The 23,750-nt window shown below is 39.2% G+C and overlaps 1 protein-coding gene across 1 annotated transcript in view; it reads right to left on the bottom strand.

The window, feature by feature from the left end:
* Positions 1-7,010: 7,010 nt before the first annotated feature.
* The window catches only part of LOC148846144 (toprim domain-containing protein), a 94,380-nt gene continuing 77,640 nt past the window's right edge, over positions 7,011-23,750 (bottom strand). The window contains exons 18-21 of the mRNA XM_088954390.1: positions 8,140-8,236; positions 7,932-8,066; positions 7,789-7,856; positions 7,011-7,498 (exon numbers count right to left, since the gene is read on the bottom strand). Coding sequence (XP_088810516.1) covers positions 7,450-7,498; positions 7,789-7,856; positions 7,932-8,066; positions 8,140-8,236 — 349 coding nt within the window. The 3' untranslated portion in view covers positions 7,011-7,449. The remainder of the gene's footprint in view (positions 7,499-7,788; positions 7,857-7,931; positions 8,067-8,139; positions 8,237-23,750) is intronic.

The raw sequence follows: 23,750 nt of genomic DNA, 5'->3' as shown, positions 1-23,750 counted from the left end.
ATACAATGCATGACCATTTGAATGAATAAAAAAGAATTAGATTGCTGAACTGAAATTTTACAAGCTGAAATACATCAAGGAAGAATGGAAACAAGGAGAAAGAAGAAAGAACATATAACTAAGAAACTGAATTCAAATCAAAAGAGAATGAAACTACAAATGATTTATTACAGAAGATCTTTGAATCACAAACTCTCAATTCGAACTCACCTTCTTCTTCTAGCTTGCTTGTCTTGAACTTCCTTCAGCCCTTCTTCTTCTTCTTCCTTGCGCCTAGCCTTCTTCTCTTCTCTTCTCTCAAGGTGGCCGAACCTCTAAGAGTGGGAGAGCTTTCCTCTCAAGCAATTGAACAACTTTCTCCCCTCCTAGAGGCCTCCTTATATAGTTTTTCAAGGGGGATCTTGCCCCTTCTTGAAGCCTCTAGAATGGGGTGTATTACACCCCTCATGAACCTTCTAGAGTGCTCCCTCCTTCTCTTCAAGAAACATCTAGGAGTTGCCGCTCCTAGCTCCCTTTGGGCTGCTTTTGGGCTACAACTTAGCTTGCTTTTGAGCTCATGTGGGCTACACTCTAGGCTGTTATTTGGGCTAAAAATGGGCCTTCCTTGCTGGGCCGAATTCTCCTCATAGCTAGGCTTTATTTTCTTGGGTTTTCTCAAGGAATTCACTTGCTCTTTTTGGGCCGAAGTGCTCTCTCTTGCTTCCACGACCGGGCTGGACTGAAATTGGTCTTTTTGAACCTTCTTTTCTTGCCTTTTTCCTTCCTTTTCTTGGATTGATTATCCCTGAACTTATTCTTAGCATTAAGCTAAATTAAGGCAAAAATTAATAAAACCGACATAAAAATCCATGCTAAAGTCCTCAAAAATTATAGATAAATTGTAAGTTCATCACAAGGCTTTGATACCAAATGATAAGAACCCACTAGACGACCTGCTCTAGGAACTCTTGAATCAAGTTGTTATGGGCACCCAGAAGCTAGAAAACAAGTTGTAGTTGATCAAATTAGAACCTTAAGGAAACTAAGTCCTTAAAGAATCCAATCTTGAAGACGCCACAAAGGTTGATCACTCCTTTGATAAATTAAGATATTGTATTCTACCAAGAACACAAGAAGGCAAAGCTAAGCTTGCTGAAAATACCTCTATATTATTGATAATATCATGTTTTACATAGTTGTGACCTTTATATAGGCATGTAAACACCATTATCTTATAAGGAAACTTCTAATCTTATAAAGAAACTCCTAATTAATGAAAATCTCTTTAATTTAGGAAAACAAATCTGCCTTGATATAGGAATCCTTCTAAAAGACTACAATTAATGACAACTAAGCATAGAAAAGTCAAAGTAAAACAAAACAAAACAAAAACAAGCCCATCAATACATCTTAGCATGCGGATTTGGCATTTTCTCATCATATCCATGCGTCTTGGTCTTATGTCATGGATTCCAAGCTTTGTTCTTCAAGATCTAAGCCTTGCACATCGTCTTGCACATAAAGATAGGTGATTATCCTTGGTGAAGCTTTGGAAACTTCTAGAACAGTCTTAGAATCTTCTAGAATAGCCTCTTTGTCATGGACTTCCATGATTAAGCCTTGTAAAGCCTCTTTCATCCTCTTTGTCCTTGCCTTAGTCATTGGATCATCGATTCCTTGCAAAGGATCTTGAGAATATTTAGGAATATTAACTTGAGCCACTTGGCCATCACCTCAATCTCCATTAATAATGATCAAACACTGCCCCGACAAGAGAGGACCTCTCCATCGGCTACAAAGTGTAGTGTTGCTCTTTCTAATCACATGGATTCCGGGAATTAAAACCTTTGGCAAACATTTTGAAACCATTATATATATATGTATGTATGTACGTATATCTCTATATAAATATATATTTTGCAAAAACAAATCTCAATGTTTGAAATCAACTGCTGACAGTTTAGGTTTCCATAAGAGAGACTGCATTACCCAATCACTCACTTTGTTTGACAAATGAGCTGATTCTGTCACTATGATCACCCACTCAAGTGAATTCTTAGACTACCCCAACACACCCAGATTTTGACCCCCTCTAAGGATCTCATTGATTGGCATATCAAAGACAGCCCAATCCGGCACCTAGTGCAGTACCATAATCGAGTCTAGGGGTTAGGTGTAACTTTACAATTTTGCCCATCTGTCTCCAAGGACCAATGCAATACTAGAAATTGGTCTGGTTTAGGGTTTCAAGAAAACCCACACTACATGTACCTCAGGTCTCACCCTGACAGCTGTGACAAGCCACTCCAACCAATTTGGTGGCACATCAGTGTTAGCCTTGGCAGGATAGACCTCCCTAGATCAATCAAACGGCTGTGAAGATTTTAAACTAACACGACTCTCATAAGTGTCTAGTTTATGGGTAAAAACACAGAAACACACCACAATGACATGAATCAATTATGTACTTTATTCATTTATAATAAATGTTAAAAGATACATCAATCTTATTGGAGCTAAGGGTATAACTGTCCAACACCTACATCATCAATTACCTCCCTAATTCGATTTTGAAGGGTAAAACACCATATGAACTATTGTATCATCAAGCACCCACCTATGATCACCTTAGAACATTTGGTTGCCTCTGTTATGCCAGCACCCTATAGCAAGGGAGAGACAAATTTTCTTTACACACTCAAAAATGCGTGTTCCTTGGCTACCCTCATGGGAAAAAGGGGTATCGCATATATAGCTTGGAAGAGAACAAGCTGTTCATCTTGCGAGACACCCGGTTTTTTTTAGGATCAGTTTCCATATCAAAATTTTGTCACTAGTGACGTTCAAAGCTTGGTCATACCATTGCCAACTCCTGATGATGTCACATCTAACCCATATGAATCGTTGCAATCTACTGATCACCTATCTACAAACAATCATGATACAATTCAATCTACCATGGATTTCTCCCATACTTCACTTGAGTTACCAGTTGACAACAATCATTCCATTGGTGCCCCCTCTCGACCCAAAAGAGAGTGCCAACCTCTAACGCATTTATCCATCTATGATTGCCCAACAACCCTCACTGCAAAGGCCCATTTAGACACCACTCCTAACCCATCCAAAGTTACTAGCAGTGTCCCCAATTTAGAACTCACCACATATCAACAAGCATGTAAACCTAATCATTGGAGAACAGCAATGGCAGTTGAGTTGGAAGCCCTCGAAGCCACTCAAACCTGGACATTGACTAACCTTCCTAGCAATAAATCTACTGTGGGTTGTAGATGGATCTTCAAGGTGAAAACCAATCCTGATGATAGCATCCAAACACTACAAGGTGTGTTTAGTTGCAAAGGGATACACCCAAATTGAGGGTGTGGATTATATAGAGACATGCACTGGTAGCAAAACTTGTGACTGTGCGGTGCTTATTGGCCCTTTCCACAACCTGTCATTGGCATCTACATCAAATGGATGTAAATGATGATTTTCTGCATGGACAATTGCATGAAGAAGTATATACATGGACCCAACACTTGAACTACTCCCACCAGGAGATAATCGGGTCTACAAACTCAACAAGTCCCATTTATGGGGTTTCAGTTAATCTAAACCTGACAACACTCTGTTCACACTTCACAAATCTGGTCATTCCCTCATAGTGTTAGCCCATGTCGTCGATCTAGTGCTAGCAAGTGATGATCTTAATGACGTTAACAGTCTTAAGACATATCTCAAAAGCCGTTTTCCTATTAAGGATCTTGAGCCCTCCATTACTTCCTTGGAGTTGAAGTCATTAGGACATCTGAAGGCATTTTTCTTAATCAATGAAAATACCTCAAAGGAATCATTGAAGACATGGGAATGACAGATTGTTAGCCTAGCTCATTAAGGATCCAATGCAGCCTAGCACTGGTCCTCCCATTAAGGACCCAATGCAATATCGACGCCTTGTGGGCAAATTGTTGTATCTAACCACTACAAGGCCTGGAATCAGCTATTCGGTCAACAATTTTGGCCAGTTTATGTCTGATCCTCGACAACCACACCTTGATGCAGGAATGCATGTTTTGCAGTATCTCCGATGTTCTCCAGACCATGGGATATTCTTGTCCTCTTCTAGTGATTTCACAATTAGAGCTTATTGTGATTCAGATTTGGCAGGTTGCCCTACCACAAGGCGCTCGATCCATGGCAGTCACAACAAGTGAGTTAGTTTGGCTCAAACAATTGTTCTCAGATCTTGGACTTGATCATCTACAACCCATGCAGTTCTTCTGTGATAACAAGGCAGCGCTATACATTGCGGCAAATCTAGTCTTTCATGAACGAACCAAGCATATCAAAATAGATTGTCACTTCGTAAGGGAGCTTATTTAATCTAGTTTATTACTACAACTCATATATCTTCCAAGGGACAATCTGCGGATATATTCACTAAGGCACTTGATCGTGATCGTGATCAATTCCACTCCTGCTTACCCAAGTTGGGCATTCGTCCACCTCCTGCTCCAACTTGAAGGGGGTGTATTGAAGTCTTAACCAAATGTAATGGACATCTGTAGTTTGTTAGATAGCTGTCAAGAAGTTGGTTGGACAATTGTATTCTGTTCGACAGTTAAACAGAATTACCAATATCTCATCACACATGAGCCTCATCGCAAACTGTACGTTTGTCTATATATACTTATTCCTCTCGAGTCAATAAGATTACCTTTTATTCTTGTGTCCATTCCTTTTTCACACATCATAACCCAAATCTTGGAAACCATCCATACAAACAAAGTCCTGGAAGTCTCTCATGGAAGCAGTCAGTATTCGGTGGTAAGCCTCCCAGTTTCTCTACTGGGTCAAGAGTGGCGTTAAAATCTCCCAAGACCACATAAGGGAGGTGAATAGTACCAATAAAATCACAAAGAAATTTCCACATATATCTTCTATCAACACAGTTGCATTTTGCATGAATAGCAATGAACACAAAAGAGATAATCCTGGTATTTCTACTAAACAGCAAATGGCATATTCAGACGAACACAATAAAGAAACATTAATGTCTGAAGGCCAGACCAACACCGGATAAGGGTTGTCACTGTAATTAGTCAATAACAAATCTAGATTTAGCCTTCTAGCAATGTGGGAAAGACCCCTCCAAGAAATTTTTGGCCCAGCAATAGCAAGTAGCAACAATACCGAGTGTAACTATTTTAATTTTTTCAATCTCCAGACAGTGGGGTTGTTCCCCAAACCCCGAGCATTCCAAAACAAGATATCCATATTACAATGAAACAAAATTCAAACAGGACCTAGTAATCACCTTCCTTATAACCGAGGCATTGGATTTCTTCTTGCCTCCTTTGGATCTCTCGACTTAACCTTCAGAGAAGGTCGAAGCCATGTGAGTTTCAGTAGCAGAAGTCTGGTTTGGATCGAGAATTGCTTCTGTTGCTGCTGTGTTTTGTAAGTCATGTACACGAGGGCCAACTTTGGCTTGGAACTCTGAATTCATTGACTGTAACTGTCCTGAGATCGATCTTCCTATGTGATAAGAGTTTGAAAATTATCATCTTTCTTCCCACACAAAAAAGAATCATCAGATGATTGGCCACGGCTAGGCAAGGAAGAAAGAAGATCATCAGCGTTACCAAGAACATTAGAGGAAGGATCTTGGCTGATAGGCTGGGGCAAATCATCATCCTACTAAGCAGTTATTATTTCAACTTTCATGCGGAGTGCAAACATCGGACAACCTGGCTTCTTCAGCAATAGTCACAATTCTTTCACCTTTCTTGGGGTCTCGCACCAACACCCACTCTTTTTCTTGAGTGGGTTTTGGATCCGCGTTCTTCTTTACATGTTGCATTGGCGCCTGTCTTATTTTTTTTGCTTATTGTGTCTATACAAGAAGCATTGTGGCCTATCTTGTAGCAAGACTCATAGTACTCTAGCAATTTCTCATACTCTACAGTAGCAAGACTCACAGTACTTGGATGAGATTGAAGATCCAGACCGACAGACCCTAGCCGCCATCATCCTAGAGAGGGTAACAGTGATCTGATCAAACTTCAACACTAGACCTATTGCTTGGGCAATGGATCGAAGTAAAGCTTCAACGTAAAAGTTCACTAGCAGGTAAGGGAATTTATCCAAACAGGAGGAACGATGCTTGGCTCCTAGCCTAGTTCGAAGTTGGGTACCCATTTAAAGAAACGAAATGTAAAAGATTTTTATGTGAAAAAAATCTCTCAACCAAAGCTTCAAGTAGTCTTCCTCCTTCAAGAATGTGATTAGGATTTGCTCCGAGTCCAAAGCAGTAACCCAAAACTCCTTTGACGAAAATAGATTTGCAGATAAATTCTTTTAACGCAGGAAGAGAATGTCTTCCATGCATGCACTTATGACTTACCGATCAAGGCCCACTTGAAAAAGACGTACGATTGCAGCAAGTTATCATCAGGAAAAACCACCACTGGCTCACCTTGTTTCAGCATGGAAGGAAAAACCGGGAGTCTGGGACGTCCAAAGAAGGGGTATCGATGGGAGAAAGCTTAGAGAGAACAGCTGCGAAGGTCTACTCTACCCACTAGAGGCATCAGTATTGGGATTCGACATGATGGAGGAGAAAGAAGACACCTAGGGTTTCACGACTCAGATTGTAAGGAGGGATTTCGAATAACCACTTTTATGCCTCCTGTTCTCGTTAAATCTCATATCCCGTGAAATTAGAGTGCTTAAATCATTTCTTACGATGTAAACATACGTTTTTTTTTTTGGCCTACTCCGAGCTCTTGTAGCCCTTTCAATATATAACAAATCACTTCTAATTAACGCAGTCTTCTGTGCACATGCCATCTTAATCTGTTTTTTATCTCACTTGCTAAGGTGATGGTGATTGTTACAAATCCAGGTTAGACCGACTCTTTCGATCACTCCCTTGCACACCTGTATTGACTGTAGTGGCAAACTGGCAATAGAATGAAGAGGGGAGAGAGAGAACCAAAGGGATAAATTGTCAACAAGAAAGAATATGGGGAGAAAGAAAAGCCAGTCACGGACTAATTGAATATTTCCTCATTTACACGAGAAAGAATATGTCAACAAGAAGAAAATAAAGAAAAATGAAAATCCTAATGATAAAAGGCCATGGAATTTCTCTGTTACCAAAGCTTTTTATATTTTTAGTGGAAATCTAGGAAGCAAACGGCTACAAACCTTAAAAAACAAAATGGAATGGTACTCATTTTTCCTCGTGTGCAAACCCGTTTACACTTATCCATCAAATGGCCAGGGTACTCATTTTTCTGGGCTTCGCTAGAATCTTCATCAAGGTTCCAGAAGGGTGCACATTCGCTCCAACTTCAGTAATTCAAGGATCTTGGTGATACAAAAATGAAAGAAAGAAATAGAACCTTGCAAACCCTGACATCGGCAAATCAGGCGTACTAGTCTTTATCTTCTGCTTGGAATTTAGTTCTTGCTTGGAGTCTCATCAATGTCCTTAAATTCACCTGTGGTCCTGTTCATATAAACATAAAAAATGGAAACAATCTTCAGTGTTGAAAGGAAAATGAAATTTCAGGCATAAATATAAGCATCTTACTTCAATGGCAATTGCTAGACATGGAAGAATCTCATCACGAGGTAAAATGGGTACTTCTAGCTCTATGTAAGTGTACTTAAATAAGTGTTTTATGTACAAATTTTAGAATTTAATCTGCAGGCTACAAATCATAAGCTTTGTGGAACTCATACATGATCAGATACTGAACAGAAACATCAATGAAAGTTCATCAAGAACTAACATACCTATTATATGACAAGAAGGCATCACCTATGTTTCCTATAACCTTATTCCGTATCTTCCGCACACAGATCTGGAAAAAAAATTGAAGAATTATCAAAACGTCTTTCTTATTGATTAAAATTCAAAGTCTAAGGTTTTCACTCACTTGCACTTGATCCAGTGGTCCTGCCTGTGGATCTCGGTTTCGGTGAATAACAATTCCATTATCACACTTGTTTATAAAATGTGCACTCCCACTGATATCATACAGGTTAGGTGGACCACCAACCCAGTGGTGTAACTGTCACAAGCTTTAAGGTTAGAAAATTGTGGCAGACTTGCAAGAAAAGGACATACACAGAGATTGGCCTGACCTGTCTAGGATGTGCTACAAACCAAACATGGCATGCATGATGTTGAGCAAAGCGTTTAATCTTAGTAAGCATCTGACTTACATACTCTGTTTCAGTCCTATCACAGACAAATTAATTAAGCACATGCAGGTATTATATATAACCAAGAAAACAGACTAACAGAATAACGTTTTAGTTAGATTTAAGAAAGCAGCTCAATATTGTAATCCTTTTACTAAGAATGAGAGGACTAACCACTTGCTATTACATGTGTCATGGAAATATATTCCGTCATAGTCCTTGAGCTATATTTTATAATGATTTCAAGCTACTGGTTTTGAACTTCAACACAGAGAAATGGCATCATCAAAATGTACTCCTCAACTACTCTCAATCAATGACTGACCTATTTAGAACATGTGGCAATAGAAGATTGACAACATAATACTGCCTTTAAGTGAAAAAAATGGCATCATCAATATCTGCATAGATATCTAGGTGGGTGCCAAACAGCATGCACGAACGGTAAACAGGACCCCAAAAGCATGTCAAGAAAAAGCCAGGGGCACAATGGTCCAAGAGGTAGGACGATGGAAGTGGGAATAGTAAATGCTCTCATGGGACACGTGTTGAGAAAGGGGCATACCGTAAGCACAACAACAAATAAATACCCGACCATGCAAAGGGACACCACTGCTGTCATAGAGAGAACCAGAGTGCCATTCTTCTGTCCTTCAGACCTACCTCCCATACCCACTCCCATTTAGAATCTCTGATTACTTGTTTGGTCATAGAGATGGCATTGAAAATGATGAGAACCTCGATAGAAAAACTAACCTTTCCTCCATATTTGAAGAGCTGACAGGAGAACATTCACAGGATATAGAGTCCCGCTACAAATACAGGGATGGTGGTGACGTTGAGATCCTTGCTCACAAGGTCTACAGCCTCATTGATTGCGTGGCTAGCTTTGAAAATAAGCTAGAGAACACCACCACCGCCCTTCCAAATCTGTTCCTACAACCCTAAATAAGATGTGACATGGCAGGAAGCCGAATCTTAACCACGCTAAGACGAACAAGTTAGAACCTAGGGCCAACAAGTGCAGGGTATTCCAAAATGTCCTTAGGATACTGCCGATTAGAAAGCCTTTGTCATTTGGCATGCTATCTTTCTTGAAAAAGAGTTTATTCAAGATGGTGGTGCAGAAAGAAGAATTCAGCTGGAGGAGTTGTCTGAAGAGCCCCAGAACCTGCAAAGTCAACAAGAGGACCCTGTTCAAGAAGAACCTGTAGACCCACAACCTCTGCATAGATCTAGTAGAGTTTCTCACTATCTAGATGGATTTTTCCATGAGGGTGTAGAAGAAAGTTTTCCTCTAGGAGAATGCAATCATAAAGATGATCCTACTACCTACTAGGAAGCAATGTCGGACATCGATGCCAAGAAGTGGCTTGAAGCCATGACATCTGAAGCAAATTCTATGTACTCTAACGAAGTCTCGGATCTTGTTGACTATATGGAGACATTTTCTCCTGTGGCTAAGATTGGCTCAGTTCGAGTGTTGATTTCTTTAGCAGCAATAATGTATGATTGGCTCCTCTTTCAACTTGACATAAAAATGCCTTCTTGCATGGTGATCTTGTTGAGGAGGTATATATGGAGCAACCACTAGGGTTTGTTGCTCACGGGGAGGATGGTAAAGTTTGCTAACTTAAGAAGGTGATTTATGAGCTAAAACAATCTCCACAGGTGTGGTTTGGCAGATTCAGTGAAGTAATGAGGGACTTTGGCATGAAACAATGTCAGGTAGACCATTCTGTGCTCAATCATGAATCAAAAACTAGGAAGACTTTGTTAGTGATGTATGTGGATGATATTGTCATAACTGGCAGTGACAACAATGGGATTGACAAGTTGAAGAACTTTCTACATGATCACTTCTACACAAAATGTCTAGGAAAACTGAAACATTTCCTAGGGATAAAAGTATGTCATTGATTTACTTGAAGAAATAGGGTTGGTGGGTGCCAAACCGACTGAAAACACCCATGGAACCAAATGTCAAGTTGAGTATTGATGCAGGTGAAGAGTTTGATGATCCTAGAAGGTACCGGAGGTTGGTGGGTAAAATGAACTACCTGACTATTACTCAGCCGATATATATCATTTGCAGTAAGCATGGTGAGCTAGTTTATGCAACATCCTCAAGTTTCACATTGAGAGGCAATTTTAAGAATTGTTAGGTACTTGAGGGGTACACAAATGCTGACTGGGTCAGATCTGTGTCCAACAGGAGGTCCACTATAGGGTATTGTACCTTCATTGGTGGCAATTTGGTAACTTAGAAGAGCAAGAAACAAATTGTGGTAGCAAGTAGTGTTGAAGCTGAATACAAGGGCCATGTCTCATACTACATGTGAACTAGTGTGGCTGAAAAATCTTTTGCAAGAAATGGAGTTCTCAATTGACAAGTCCATGAGATTGTGCTATGATAACCAAATTGCAATCCACATTTCTTCTAATCTAGTATTTCACGAGAGAACAAAGCATATTGAAGTTGACTGCCACTTTGTAAGAGAAAAGATGATCAGTGGAGTGATAAATACAACTCATGTGAGTTTAGGAAACCAATGGGTAGATTTGTTTACAGATGAATTGAGTCGGGGAAGAGTGGATTACACATGTGACAAGTTGGGACTATACAATGTTTAAAATGTCGATGTCGAAGGAAACGTCGCTTACCAAAATATAGGACATATGTTGGAAATGTCAAGGGTAAATATTGTAAAAATTAGAGACATTGTGGAAATATTATGAAATATGTGGAAATATGCAAAATATATTTTTTAAAATGATAAGAAGCATTAATACATATTTCTAGACTGTTATCTTATTCCCAACCATTATATAAAGCTAATAAACTAAGATCAATAACAAATTAGTAAATGGCGATTTACTGATTTATTATGCATTTTGATGTTTTTACAAGGTTATCTGATATTTTCTTTTTTTATTTTTAGTTCTGATTTATTATAAATCCTAATATATTTATTTCACACTAGTAACTAGAAATACATTTATTCTGATTTTTTAAATATTAAAGTTATAATACATTATGTTTTATTATAAATTTAATAAACTGATTCTCCTTTTTGCAGTATTAAGATTATGATAAATTCTGATTTCTAATAAAACTCAATGAATTTATTATGATTTTTAAACTAAATTTATAATAAATTATGATTTAGTATAAATTTTATTAAATTTATTCTGATTTTTTATAATAAATGTAGAATATGGTTTATTATAAAATTTAATAAACATTTTCTGATTTTAATAAATATTTTAAAAAATACTAACTAGTTAATATTTTATTACTTAAAAAATATTTTATGTTTTATATCATAAAGTAATTAATTTATTCTTTTGTTTTTATAATTTGTTAATTTTTTTATAAATATTTTACTTGAAATATTAAATAGAAATATTAATGGAATAATCTATTTAATATACTATATTATATTAATATAATATACTAATATATTATATTTTTAATGTACATTAGTCGACATCTTGTCGACATAATAGGAAAAACTGTATTTTTTGGTTATTTGGACCGATTTGGTCGACGTTTCCGAAATATAGGAAATGTCGACCGTCATAATGTAATTTTTATATTACTATCCATTTTCATGTCGATGAGCCTCGACATCGACATATGTCAGGTGAGATTAGCGACATTTGAAACCATGGGACTATATGATATATATTCCCCAACTTGAGGGGGAGTGTTAGAATCGACAATACAAGGGTAGTTAAGTTATTTGTCTATTTAATTAAGGCTGAGTTTTCTATTTTGTTTGGGTTTAAGTAATGTGTCCCATACTTAATGGGGGGACAAATTTGTCTTTTGTAATCTAAATACAAAGAGTATAAATACAAAGTGGGTCGGCTAAAAGAGTAACTTTTCTACTTCTCAGACCGAACCTTTTCTCCTCTTGTCTTTTTCATCTTCTTCTTCTTCTTCTTTTCTTCTTACTTATATCTGCCCTAGGATTGAACTAGTGTTAGTCGAATAACTCACACTAGGAATTGCCGAAGTAACGCCTGGGACTGTTTACCTAGGGCTTTTGTAGATGTGCCTAGGACTAGCTACCCAGCGCTTTTGATGTTATGCCTGGGACTGGTTACCCAAGGCTTTTGAGGTGATTCCTAGGACTGGTTACCCATGGCTTTTGAAGTTATACCTAGGACTGGTTACCCAAGGCTTTTGGAGTTATGCATGGAACTGGTTACCTAGGGCTTTTGGAGTTATTATCTTATCGAGTGTGTTGCCTGGTTAGACACTTCACCATTATTGAGCTTGGTTGTGATGCTATGTGTAGGTACATAGTGCTCGCTTAGTCCTTCAAAGTATAAAAGATACCAAATTGATACCACATGGACGCCTGTGATGAGTCTATAACTCATCGGTCGCCTGCGACGAGCTTATAACTAATTTGACACTTGCGATGAACATACGATTCATCGCACGTTCGCGATGAACTTGTACTCGACATGACCCAAAAAAAAAGATTTTAGTTAATGTAAATTTGCAATGAATTTTATATGTGCACGGTCCTGCGATGAACCTCGAAGGTGCACGGTCCTGTGTTGAACCCAAGACCATCATAGAACCGCGATTCGCTGTAAACCGGAGTTGAATATCGATCCCACGTGCAATTTTAAGTTACATGCGTGATAAAGCGCACCGTCGGTTAAGTAAGATGCGAAAGGAAGTAGTACGCATGGATTATGAGAATCCTCAGGTGAAAGGAAAGTCAGCGCTTGAGAGATCTCATAAGACGTGGTGAAACCCTAGTAGCGCTCCTTAATAACCGACAACGAATCTAATATTCCCCTTCCTAATAGGAATCGAGCACTTTTGGTTCCTTTCAGGACCTTAGGATCCCTCCTTATAAAATGAGGGCCCTCTTCATAACGAGGGGGCTTCATTCAACCATTGATTCACTCAATCATTAGATTTCCTACCCATCTTGCCCAACCGTTTTATTGCTCCCCGTTGCCCTAACCTTCTGGTTGATTCCCGACTTCTGGTCTTCCTTTGTTTTTCAAGGAGACCACTCTCACGTAGCCTTAACTCCCTACCTACACTATGCATTAGTGTTGTTTCCTATAAAATCAATATAGTTGTTGCTATGCACTTTATGGTGTGTGAGTTTGAGGATAAGTTTTAAGTCATTATGCATATAGTGTGCACTCTTCACAATAGGCAATAGGAAATTTTGTGTATCATATGACATCATATAAATGTGATAATGAGAAACACATTTGAGAGAGATAAAATTCTTTCTATTTATCATATCAATAATTTATAAATGTAATTACAAGAAGCAAAGTATGAAGAAACAGGAATTTTATTCACTGATTTTTACAATTTACATTTGGGAAAAGAAAACATCATTATTTTTCATTGTACAATTTAAGTGAAAGGCCTTTCATTGTTTATCCTGTTCATTAGTCTGGGGGTCCCACAACACATTGTATCCCATAAGATGAGATTCCTTGGTCACATAGGGTCCTATCCAACTTGGTGCAAACTTCCCTATAGATTTGTCTCCTTATTGAAATATCCGTGGTTTAACCATCTTGTTGAAGTTGGAGCCCATGATTTGTGTGTATTTTAATTGCCTCTGAATGCATTTTTCCCACACTTCAGTAGTCGATCAAGACTACAATCAATCTTCAATTCAAAGAAAAAGAATGAGATAAGAGAAGAAGCACACGAAGAGATTTTGAAAAGAGAGAGAGTTGATATATTTATCCACTGACCCACTCTTAATATTTATATATGTTGACTAATTGTAAAAGGGCTGAATTGCCCTTATTGCTTACATGGCAAATAAACTAACAATAAAGCTGAAATAACAAACTAAATAACTACCAACTAACACTGACATAACTAACAAAAATATGTTGCCATACGAACATAGTGGAGACCACAGTAGTGGGGTCCACATCAATGTTCTCTACACTCCCCCTCAAGTTGGGAATACATATTTGTCATTCCCAACTTGCATAGGTTTGCCTCTAACTTCTTCCTTGGAACAGCCTTGGTGAGAAGATCTGTGAGCTACATGCTAGAGGTGATATACGAGAGACACTTCTTAAGACGAAACCCTTTCTTTGCAAAATGTCGGTCTACTTCAATATGCTTAGTTCTGTCATGTTGTACCAGATTATGAGCTATATTTATAGCAGCCCAATTATCACAATACAACATTAAGGGCTTCTCATAAGCAATACCCAATTCCTCAAATAATGACTTCAGCCATAGGATTTCAACCACACCATTAGCCATAGATCTATATTCAGCTTCAGCACTAGAACAAGAAACAACACTTTGTTTCTTACTCCTCCAGGAGACAAGGTTACCTCCTACAAAGGCACAATATCCAGATGTAGACCTTCTATCATCAACACTCCCAGCCCAATCAGCATCTGTATAAACCTCTATCTTCATGTGATCATTATTCTTGAATAATATACCTTTACCTGGACATCTCTTCAAGTATGCTAATATCCTCTCAACTGCAAGGAGGTGAGTAGTTCTAGGAGAGTGCATATATTGACTGTCGACGCTGACTGCGTAACTGATGTTTAGTCGTGTGCAACAAAAATAGAGGAGTTTTCCAACTAACCGTAGGAACATAACTTTGTCTTCAAGTGGCTCTCCACTCTCTGCACTGATCTTGTGATTCTGTTCAATAGGTGTATCTGTAGGCTTAACACCCAACTTTCCACTTTCTTCTAATAGATCTAAAACATACTTTATTTGAGAAACAAAAATCCCATGTTTAGATCTAGCTACCTCAATACCCAAGAAGTATCGGTAGCTCTCCAAGATCTTTCACCTCAAACTCTTGATGAAGTTGTTTAAGAGACTCAATTTCACAGTTATAATTCCCTGTCACTACAATATCATCCACATATACAGCAAGTAAAGTCAAGGAAGAGTCCACTCTCTTAATGAACAATGTATGGTCCGACTGGGCCTGTACATAACCGAATTTTTCAAGGGCTTGTTTGAATCTATCAAACCAAGCTCTAGGGGACTGCTTTAGTCCATACAAGGCTTTATTCAACCAGCAAACCTTTTTTCATGTCTCTGCATCATAAAATCCAGGAGGTAACTGCATGTAAACTTCTTCTTGTAAGTCTCCATTGAGGAAGGCATTTTTAACATCTATTTGAAACAAGGGCCAAGAGTAAATGGCTGCAAGGGATAACAAAACTCTAATAGTGGTCATCTTTGCTACTGGAGCAAATGTCTCCAAGTAGTCTATACCATAAGTCTGAGTAAATCCCTTTGCAACTAATCGGGCCTTATACCTTTCAATGAAACTATCAACATTATGTTTCACAGTAAATACCCATCTACATCCAATTGGTTTCTTCCCTTTAGGCTGGTCAACTAGCTCCCACGTATTATTTCCCAAAAGAGCATCCATCTCAACCTTCATTGCATCTTTCCACTCAGGAATTGACAAGGCTTCTTGCATTGCTCTGGGATAGGAATATCAGCAATGGATGTGAGAAAGGACCTGTAAGAGGGCGACGGGTGATCATAGGACAAAAACTGAGAAATGCAGTGAGTTGTGGATGTGGCGCAACGCCGTTTGCCTTTACGGACTGCAATGGAAGTCAAGGTCAATGGAAGTCAAGGTCATCCAAAGGAGGTAAGGGTGCAACAGTGGAAGGTATCTTAGAGGGACTTGGATCTAATAAAGGGATTGTGGTATCTGGATCTGGATCTGCAGAAGGAACTGGAGCTGGCCTGAACTGCTGATGACCAAAATCAACCTGCCTCCACCGCTTGTGATAGACTCTCAAATCCAGACACCTTTGACAACCCTCTCCATTACATTTCTCATCACTCAATAGAACAGGTAGAAGAACTTCTGATGAGTTAACCCCACTCTCACTACTCTCCCCCTGAGGAGAAACCTTAGGGTAATAGGGTACCTCCTCAAAGAAGGTAACATCCATCGAGACAAATCTCCTCCCAGAAGTAGGTTCATAGCCGCAATAACCCTTTTGAGTTTGTGCATAACCGAGAAAAATACATTTGGAGGCCTTAGGATCAAATTTGGAACGATGAGTTCCAAGAATCTAAACAAAGCAAGTGCAACCAAAGGTTTTAAGGGGAATAGTAAACAATTCTTTATCGGGGTATAGAAGGGTAAATGGAAGCTTCATGTTAAGAACCCATGATGGAACTCGATTAATGAGATACACTGTTGTAAGAATAGCATCTCCCTAGAAACGAATAGGCACATTGGAGTTAAACATAATGCTTCTAGCCACCTCCAATATGTGCATATTCTTCCTCTCAACAACCCCATTCTACTGTGGTGTATAAGGACAAGTACTTTGGTGAATAATCCCATGATCAAGCAAATAAGAGGCTAATGAGTTAGTAAAGTATTCTTTCGCATTATCGGATCTGAAGATTTTGATTTTGACTTTAACCCCAAACTGGATTAAAATCATCTGATGAAAGATCTAAGTCAAAACAGGAACCTCATCTCGAGAACGCATAAGGTAAACAAAAAAAAAACAGGTATAGTCATCAACAAACAACAAGAAATATCTGTATCCCCCCATAGTAGTGATGTGATACGGGACCCAAACATCGATATGCACAATATCAAAAGAATTACTACTTTTATTACTCAATGAATAAGATGTTCTACAATGCTTTGCAAGCTCACAACTCTCACATCTCAAATTAGGCATCTGAACAAACTTGAACATATTTGGAAACAAACTCTTCAAAGACCGAAAGAATAAATGACCAAACCTATTATGCCAAAGCATAACCTGACTAACAGACTGAGAAACAAAAGACTTCTTATCTTCACAATCTTCCCAATGAGAACTCTCTCCAAGAAGATAGATCTCATTCGTTTCACGGCCAGCCCCAATCACCTTCCTTGTCTCCAAGTCTTGAAAAACACATCGGTCAGGGAAAAAAGTTACTGAAAAATTCTGATGTTTCGTAATACTACTGACTGAAAGCAAGTTAGTATTAAGTTTAGGAACATGTAGAACTGAAGATAAGGAAATGGTATTAGACAACTTGATGTCTCCCTGGACAGAAATGGGAACAATGGAACCATCAGCAATGGACACTTTATCTCTACCAGAAGATAAGTGATAGGTAGTGAATAGTGATAGCAAGATAGTCATATAGTCAGATGCACCTGAGTCTATTACCCAACAATGTTCAGTGTTACCTGGAGCTGAAGCATGATAAGCTGAGGCCCGAGTACTTGAATGAGCAAAGGTTGATGTGGGAGGAACTGATGGTGGCTGAGATGATTGAGCTGAATTCCCAACTTCCTTTTCCAACTGAGTCAGGGCAGCCCAGACAGCAGTTAGGGTGTCTAAAGGCGTGCCTTTTGTGCCCGATGAGGATGTAGAATCAGTATTAACAGCCATATTAGCATTACCCCTTTTGTTCTCCAATTTTTCTGGAACTAGATGAAGGTGCAGCTTCCAACATGTGTCTTGAGCATGCTTATGTTTCTTGCAATTTTCACACACTAGATCCCGCTTATCTTCTTTCTTTATATCCCTCTCCATATCACCCCCAGACTTAGGTTTAACTGCTGCCAAGGCTGGTGGGAAGGGCTGATGTTGCATCATAACCTTTCTCCTAGTCTCTTCATTATGCACTAAGGAGTAGGGTTGAGATAAGGTCACATTGTCCCTTGTTAGTATTTACTGCCTCACAATATCATAGTCAAGTTTCAGACCAGCTAGGAATTCAAAAACCCTATTAATTTCAACTTGCTTTCTATGAGTTTGTGCATCCTTCTAACTTTCCCAATCAAGTGTTTCTAGGTGGTCAATTTCATGCCATAGAAATTTCAAGGTAGAGAAGTAAATCGAGACTGGTTTCTCTCCTTTCTTAAGGTTGTCAACCTCACACTTCAATTCATAAGCCCAAGCAACATTAAGGGGTTGGGAGTAAGTCTCTTCCATGACATCCTAGATTTCCTTGGTTGTTTTTTCCCACAAATAGTTCCGGCTGATATGTGGCGGCATAGTGTTGCACAACCATGTCATAACCAAATAGTTCTCCTAAACCCATTTGGTATAAGTTTGGTCCTCCTTGAATGGTTCTTTCACATCTCCCAACAAGTAGTTGAGTTTTCCTCTACCCCCAATAGCCATCATGGTCGATTGAGCCCATTCTAGGTAGTTTGATCCATCAAACTTCACAGTTGTAATCTAAAAGGCATTCTCAGACATGTTACCAGAATTGCTAGTCCCAAAAACACCTCCCCCCTGATTCTTGAACTCCATTCTTGGTCAAGAATTAATAATAAAAAACTTTTTAAACTACTGTAATAGAAAAACACCAACCAAACAACTGATAACAGCCGGCCAAGGTCTTCCAAAGAACAAAGAAAACAGATTTTTGTATGAAACCAGTTCAAAATCTGATCTGAAACCAACAACAGTTCTGAATTTTAGGGTTTTCTCTCAAAACCCTAAAGAAAAAAACAAAGATTTTCCAACCGCACCTCTTAGAATAGACCAAGATGATCTTTTTCAAGGTTATTCTCAAGAAAAAACTTAATTTATGAAAGAAAATCTCTGGCCACCACCTTCTGTCTGATGCAAAACCATAATCTTGAGGATTCTAAGTAGCAACCGCACAGTACCAATAACCTCCAAGAATCAGCCAATCCTCCTTCTTTGTTGAAAAACTTCTAAACCTAGGAGATTCTCATGTAATCAATCTAATTAGACTAACATAAGAGCTCCTAATTCGGCTCTGATACCAAGTAATCGATCAAGACTATAATCAGTCTTGAATTCAAAGAAAAAGAATGAAGAAATTTCAGAAGAGAAGAAGAAGAGGAGAGAAGAGAAGAAGCACACGAAGAGATTTTGAAAAGAGAGAGGGTTGATATATTTATTTGCCGACCCACTCTTAATATTTATATATGTTGACCAATTGTAGAAGGGCTGAATTGCCCTTATTGCTTACATGGCAAATAAACTAATAATAAAGCCTAAATAACAAACCGAAATAACTATTGTTGTGAGGATTATTTAATTGTTATTTTATAGTTACTGTTAGTGGGTTGTCCTCTTAAGATGCTATCAGTTAGTTATTTTCTTTCTTTCTTATTAGTTTGTTTCTAGGGAGTACCGCCAAGGGCATACTTGTAATTTCCATTCTTTTTATATTAAGTTAATATAAATAATGAACTGGCGGCAGCCAAGGGTGGGTTTTCTTTTTCTCTCAATCGTATCTTCCTCTTCTTCTCTTTCTCTCTCTCGTCTCTCTCTCTCCATGAAGAGAAGATGTTATCAGTTAGTTACACCGACCCGCAGCACAACTAGTATAGGAGGTGAAAACATGATGTTTCCCATGCCCATTACCCCTTTAAATGGCCTAAACTACCTGGAGTGGGCTAAAAGTGTAAAACTTTATGTAACAACAAGGGGAAAAGCTGGTTACATAAATGGAAGGGTGAAAGAACCCAAGAGTGAGACCGTTGTACATGATAGGTTAGACCAAGAAAATAGTATGGTGATGTCTTGGCTCCTTGCAGCCATGGAACCTGATGGGAACATGCCAAAACTACATATTCTGAGCAAAGGCATTATGCCAAGGTTTACCAGTTGCAAGCTGAATCCTCAACCTGTAAACAGGTAAATCGTAGTTTGTCTTCCTATTATTCAGCCCTTACTTCCATATGGAAATAATTGGATCATTATCAGGCTATAGAGTGGAAACATGATGACGATGCTAAGGCCTACAGAAAGTTGGTTTCTCAGTAGCGTGTGTTTGCCTTCTTGTTGGGACTGAACCCTACCTATGAACCTTTGAGAGTTCAGATCCTAGGAAGCAAAGAGTTGTCGTCGGTTCACGAGGTATACTCCCTTGTTCAATCAGAAGAAAGTAGGCGGAGTGTGATGGTTACATCTGAGGGGGAGCAACAAGTTGCTTTGGCTGCGATGAGTAATAACAACATGGGGAAGAAAAGTGACACCAAGAAGGCTAATGATAAAGACAAGTTGTTTTGCACCCACTGCCAGCGCTCACGGCATATACGTGACACATGTTGGGACATTCACGGGAAACCCAAGTGGGTAGTGAAGAACCAAGAACAGGGTAAAGGGAAAGGTCAGAAGAAGATGAACACAACACATAATGCAACACATGTGGCAACCCAAAATACTCAGGTTGCCGGTACTACCCGAGACCACCTTAATAATTCTGACCCCAAGGAAGATATAATGAATTCCTTCAGAGACCACTCGGAGTCTTATGGTAGGGCCTTGCAACAGATGGATAGCTCAGTCACTGGTACTTCTACTTCATTTGCATCTACATCAGGTAATACGACTTCTGCATTCCATGTCACTCCCACCGGTTTCCCTTGGATCATTGACTCAGGGGCCTCTAACCACATGACCGGTAAGCCGAACTTGTTTCAGACTTATAGCCTTTTGCCAGGAAGGGATAAAGTGAGGCTTGTAGATGGCTCATTCTCCTCCATTGCAGGCCAAGGATCAATATCTCTTCCCCATGGCATTAACCTGAATTGTGTATTGCATGTCCCTCAACTTCCTATAAATTTGCTTTCAATTAGTAGTATCACAAGCTCTTTAAACTGCATTATAACCTTTTTTCTTGGCTCATGTGTTTTTCAGGACCTAACCTCTAGGAGGACGATTGGTAGAGGGAGCCTAGTGGATGGTCTCTACATTCTCGACAACAAAGCTGGTCTCTCGGTGTCATCCTCAGATTCACATAGTCAGTCAAATAAGAGTCAATTTTTTTTGTGGCATAGTCGATTAGGTCATGTTTCTTTTGAAATAGTAATGTCTTTGTATCCGGTTTTATTTATGTCATGTTCAGTTTCAGAGTTCCGGTGTCAAACGTGTCAGTTGAGCAAACAATGTAGAACAACTTTTCACTCAAATAATAAAAGATCAAGTGTTCCTTTTCATGTTGTGTATTCTGATGTATGGGGGCCTACTACTATATCACATTGATCGATGACTACCCTCGCTATACATGGATATTCCCTATGCGTAGTAGAGACGAAGTTCCAAAGATTGCGAAAGACTTCCAGAGGATGGTATTTACGCAGTTCCATGTGGAAATACAGATCTTCCAATCCGACAATGCAAAAGAATACTTCCACGGTGAGCTCAATGAGTTCTTTGCCTCCCACAGATCTATTCATAGGAGCTCATGTGCCAGAACACCACAACAAAATGGTTTTGCAAAAAGAAAAAACAGACACCTCCTTGAGGTAGTTCGTGGGATGATGTTACACATGAATGTTCCAAAAAGGTTTTGGATGGATGCGATACTTGTAGCTGCCTATGTCATCAATCGCATGCCCTCCAAAGTGCTAAACTACATGGCCCCTCATCAGTTGTTGTTCCCTCATTCCCCTTTATTTTCCATTCCCATGAGAGTTTTTGGTTGCCGTGCCTTTGTCCATGATTTGTCTCCGCCTCGAGGTAAGTTAGACACTCGGTCCATTCCTTGTATCTTTCTGGGGTATCCCTCCTCTCAAAAAGGGTATCGGTGCTTTGATCCCGTTAGTCATAAGTTTTTTGTGTCTATGGATGTGTCCTTTGAGTCTGATCCATTCTTCCATGATTCTCCTCAGGGGGAGAGTAGTAGTGTTGAAGAGAAGAAGCAGGTTCAGATCCGCCGAGTCTCTCTTCCTTCTATTTCGGACCTTGCTCCCTTTCGTGTCTTCCAACGTACACGTCGTAGAGATCAGCAATGTGATAAGAGTGTGGAGCAGCCAAACATTGAGCAACCGACACCGTTAGACTCCCAGGAGGTAAGTCCAATCCCTGTTGCACCTATTGATACCCCTACTCCTACTGTGATGACCTTGACATTCCTATTGCTCAAAGAAAGGGAGTCAGGTCATGCCTTTCTATCCGCAGCTGATTGCATCCCTGTTCCCAAAAATGTTGCAGAAGCCTTAAAATGCCCCGAATGGACAGATGCCAAGAAGGAGGAGATTAATGCTCTTCTTAAAAATCAAACTTGGGAATTGGTGGATCTTCCAAAGGGGAAAGACCCTGTGGGATGTAAGTGGGTGTTTACAGTTAAACACAAGGCAAACGGAACAGTTGAGAGGTACAAAGCAAGATTAGTAGCCAAATGGTACACTCAAGTGTACGGGGTTGACAATGATGAGATTTTTGCTCCAGTAACTAAGATGAACTCAATTAGGGTTCTCCTGTCATTAGCTGCTAATTTTGATTGGGAATTGCATCAACTGGACATAAATAATGCTTTTTTGAATGGTGACTTAGAGGAGGAAGTATACATGGTTCAACCCCCTGGATTCTGTGCCAAGGGAAGTGAAAATAAGATGTGCAAGTTGAGAAAGTCTTTTTATGGTTTAAAGCAATCTCCCAGAGCATGGTTCAGTAAGTTTCACATGCTAGTTCAGCAGATGGGCTTCAAACAATGTTAGTCTGATCATACACTCTTTGTGAAGAGATGTCAGGAACAGGTTGTTGTATTGATAGTGTATGTGGATGATATCATCATTACAGGAAGTTGGAGTTCAGAAATACAAAAGTTGAAACAATTCCTTGCATCTAAAATTGAAGTGAAAGATTTAGGTCCCCTGAAGTATTTCCTTGGAATTGAAGTCGCCTGCTCAGAAAAGGGTATCTTCATTTCTCAAAGGAAACACACCCTTGATCAATTACAGAACACAGGCAAATTAGGTGCAAGGCCAACATATAATCCCATGGATGTTGACCACAAGTTGGGTGACTATGATGGTGAACCTCTAAAAGATGTGAAACAATTCCAAAGGTTAGTGGGAAAGCTGATTTATTTGTCCATGACCCGTCCAGACATTGCCTATTCAGTTGGGGTTCTAACCCAATTCATGCACTCTCCTAAGAAACCACACATGGAGGCAGCAGAGAGAGTTCTTAGATACTTGAAAAAGTATCCCGAAACAGGTCTACTATTCAGTAAACATAATCACCTAAAAGTGGAAGTCTTTACAAATGTTGATTGGGCAGGTGTTGTGGATGACAGAAAGTCCACGAGTGGATATTGCACATTTGTGGGAGGAAACCTAGTGACCTGGAAAAGCAAGAAACAAAGTGTGGTAGCAAGGTCAAGTGACACATAGGGTGGCTGAAGTCCTTTGGCTAAAGAATCTTCTAGGGGAGCTTGGAGTTGTTGTTCATAATCCTATGTCTCTTTACTGTGACAACAAGGCAGCCATAAACATTGCTAGCAACCCTGTCCTACATGAGAGGACCAAGCACATTGAGGTAGACAAACACTTCATAAGGGAAAAATTGGAAAAAAAGGGAAATTTGCATCCCTTATGTCAACTCCAAGGAACAACTCGCTGATGTCCTCACAAAAGAGCTTCCATACTCGCAGCACAATGAGTTATGTGACAAGCTGGACATGATAGACATATTCAGCCCAACTTGAGGGGGAGTGTTGTGAGGGTTATTTAATTGTTATTTTATAGTTGCTGTTAGTGGGTTGTCCTCTTAAGATGTTGTCAATTAGTTATTTTCTTTTT

Source organism: Nelumbo lutea, chromosome 7 (genome assembly GCF_056320005.1).
Source record: "Nelumbo lutea isolate HS-2025 chromosome 7, American lotus-T2T, whole genome shotgun sequence".
Lineage (NCBI taxonomy): Eukaryota > Viridiplantae > Streptophyta > Magnoliopsida > Proteales > Nelumbonaceae > Nelumbo > Nelumbo lutea.
Note: the sequence above shows the minus strand (reverse complement) of the source record. Positions and strands in the feature narration are given on the sequence as shown.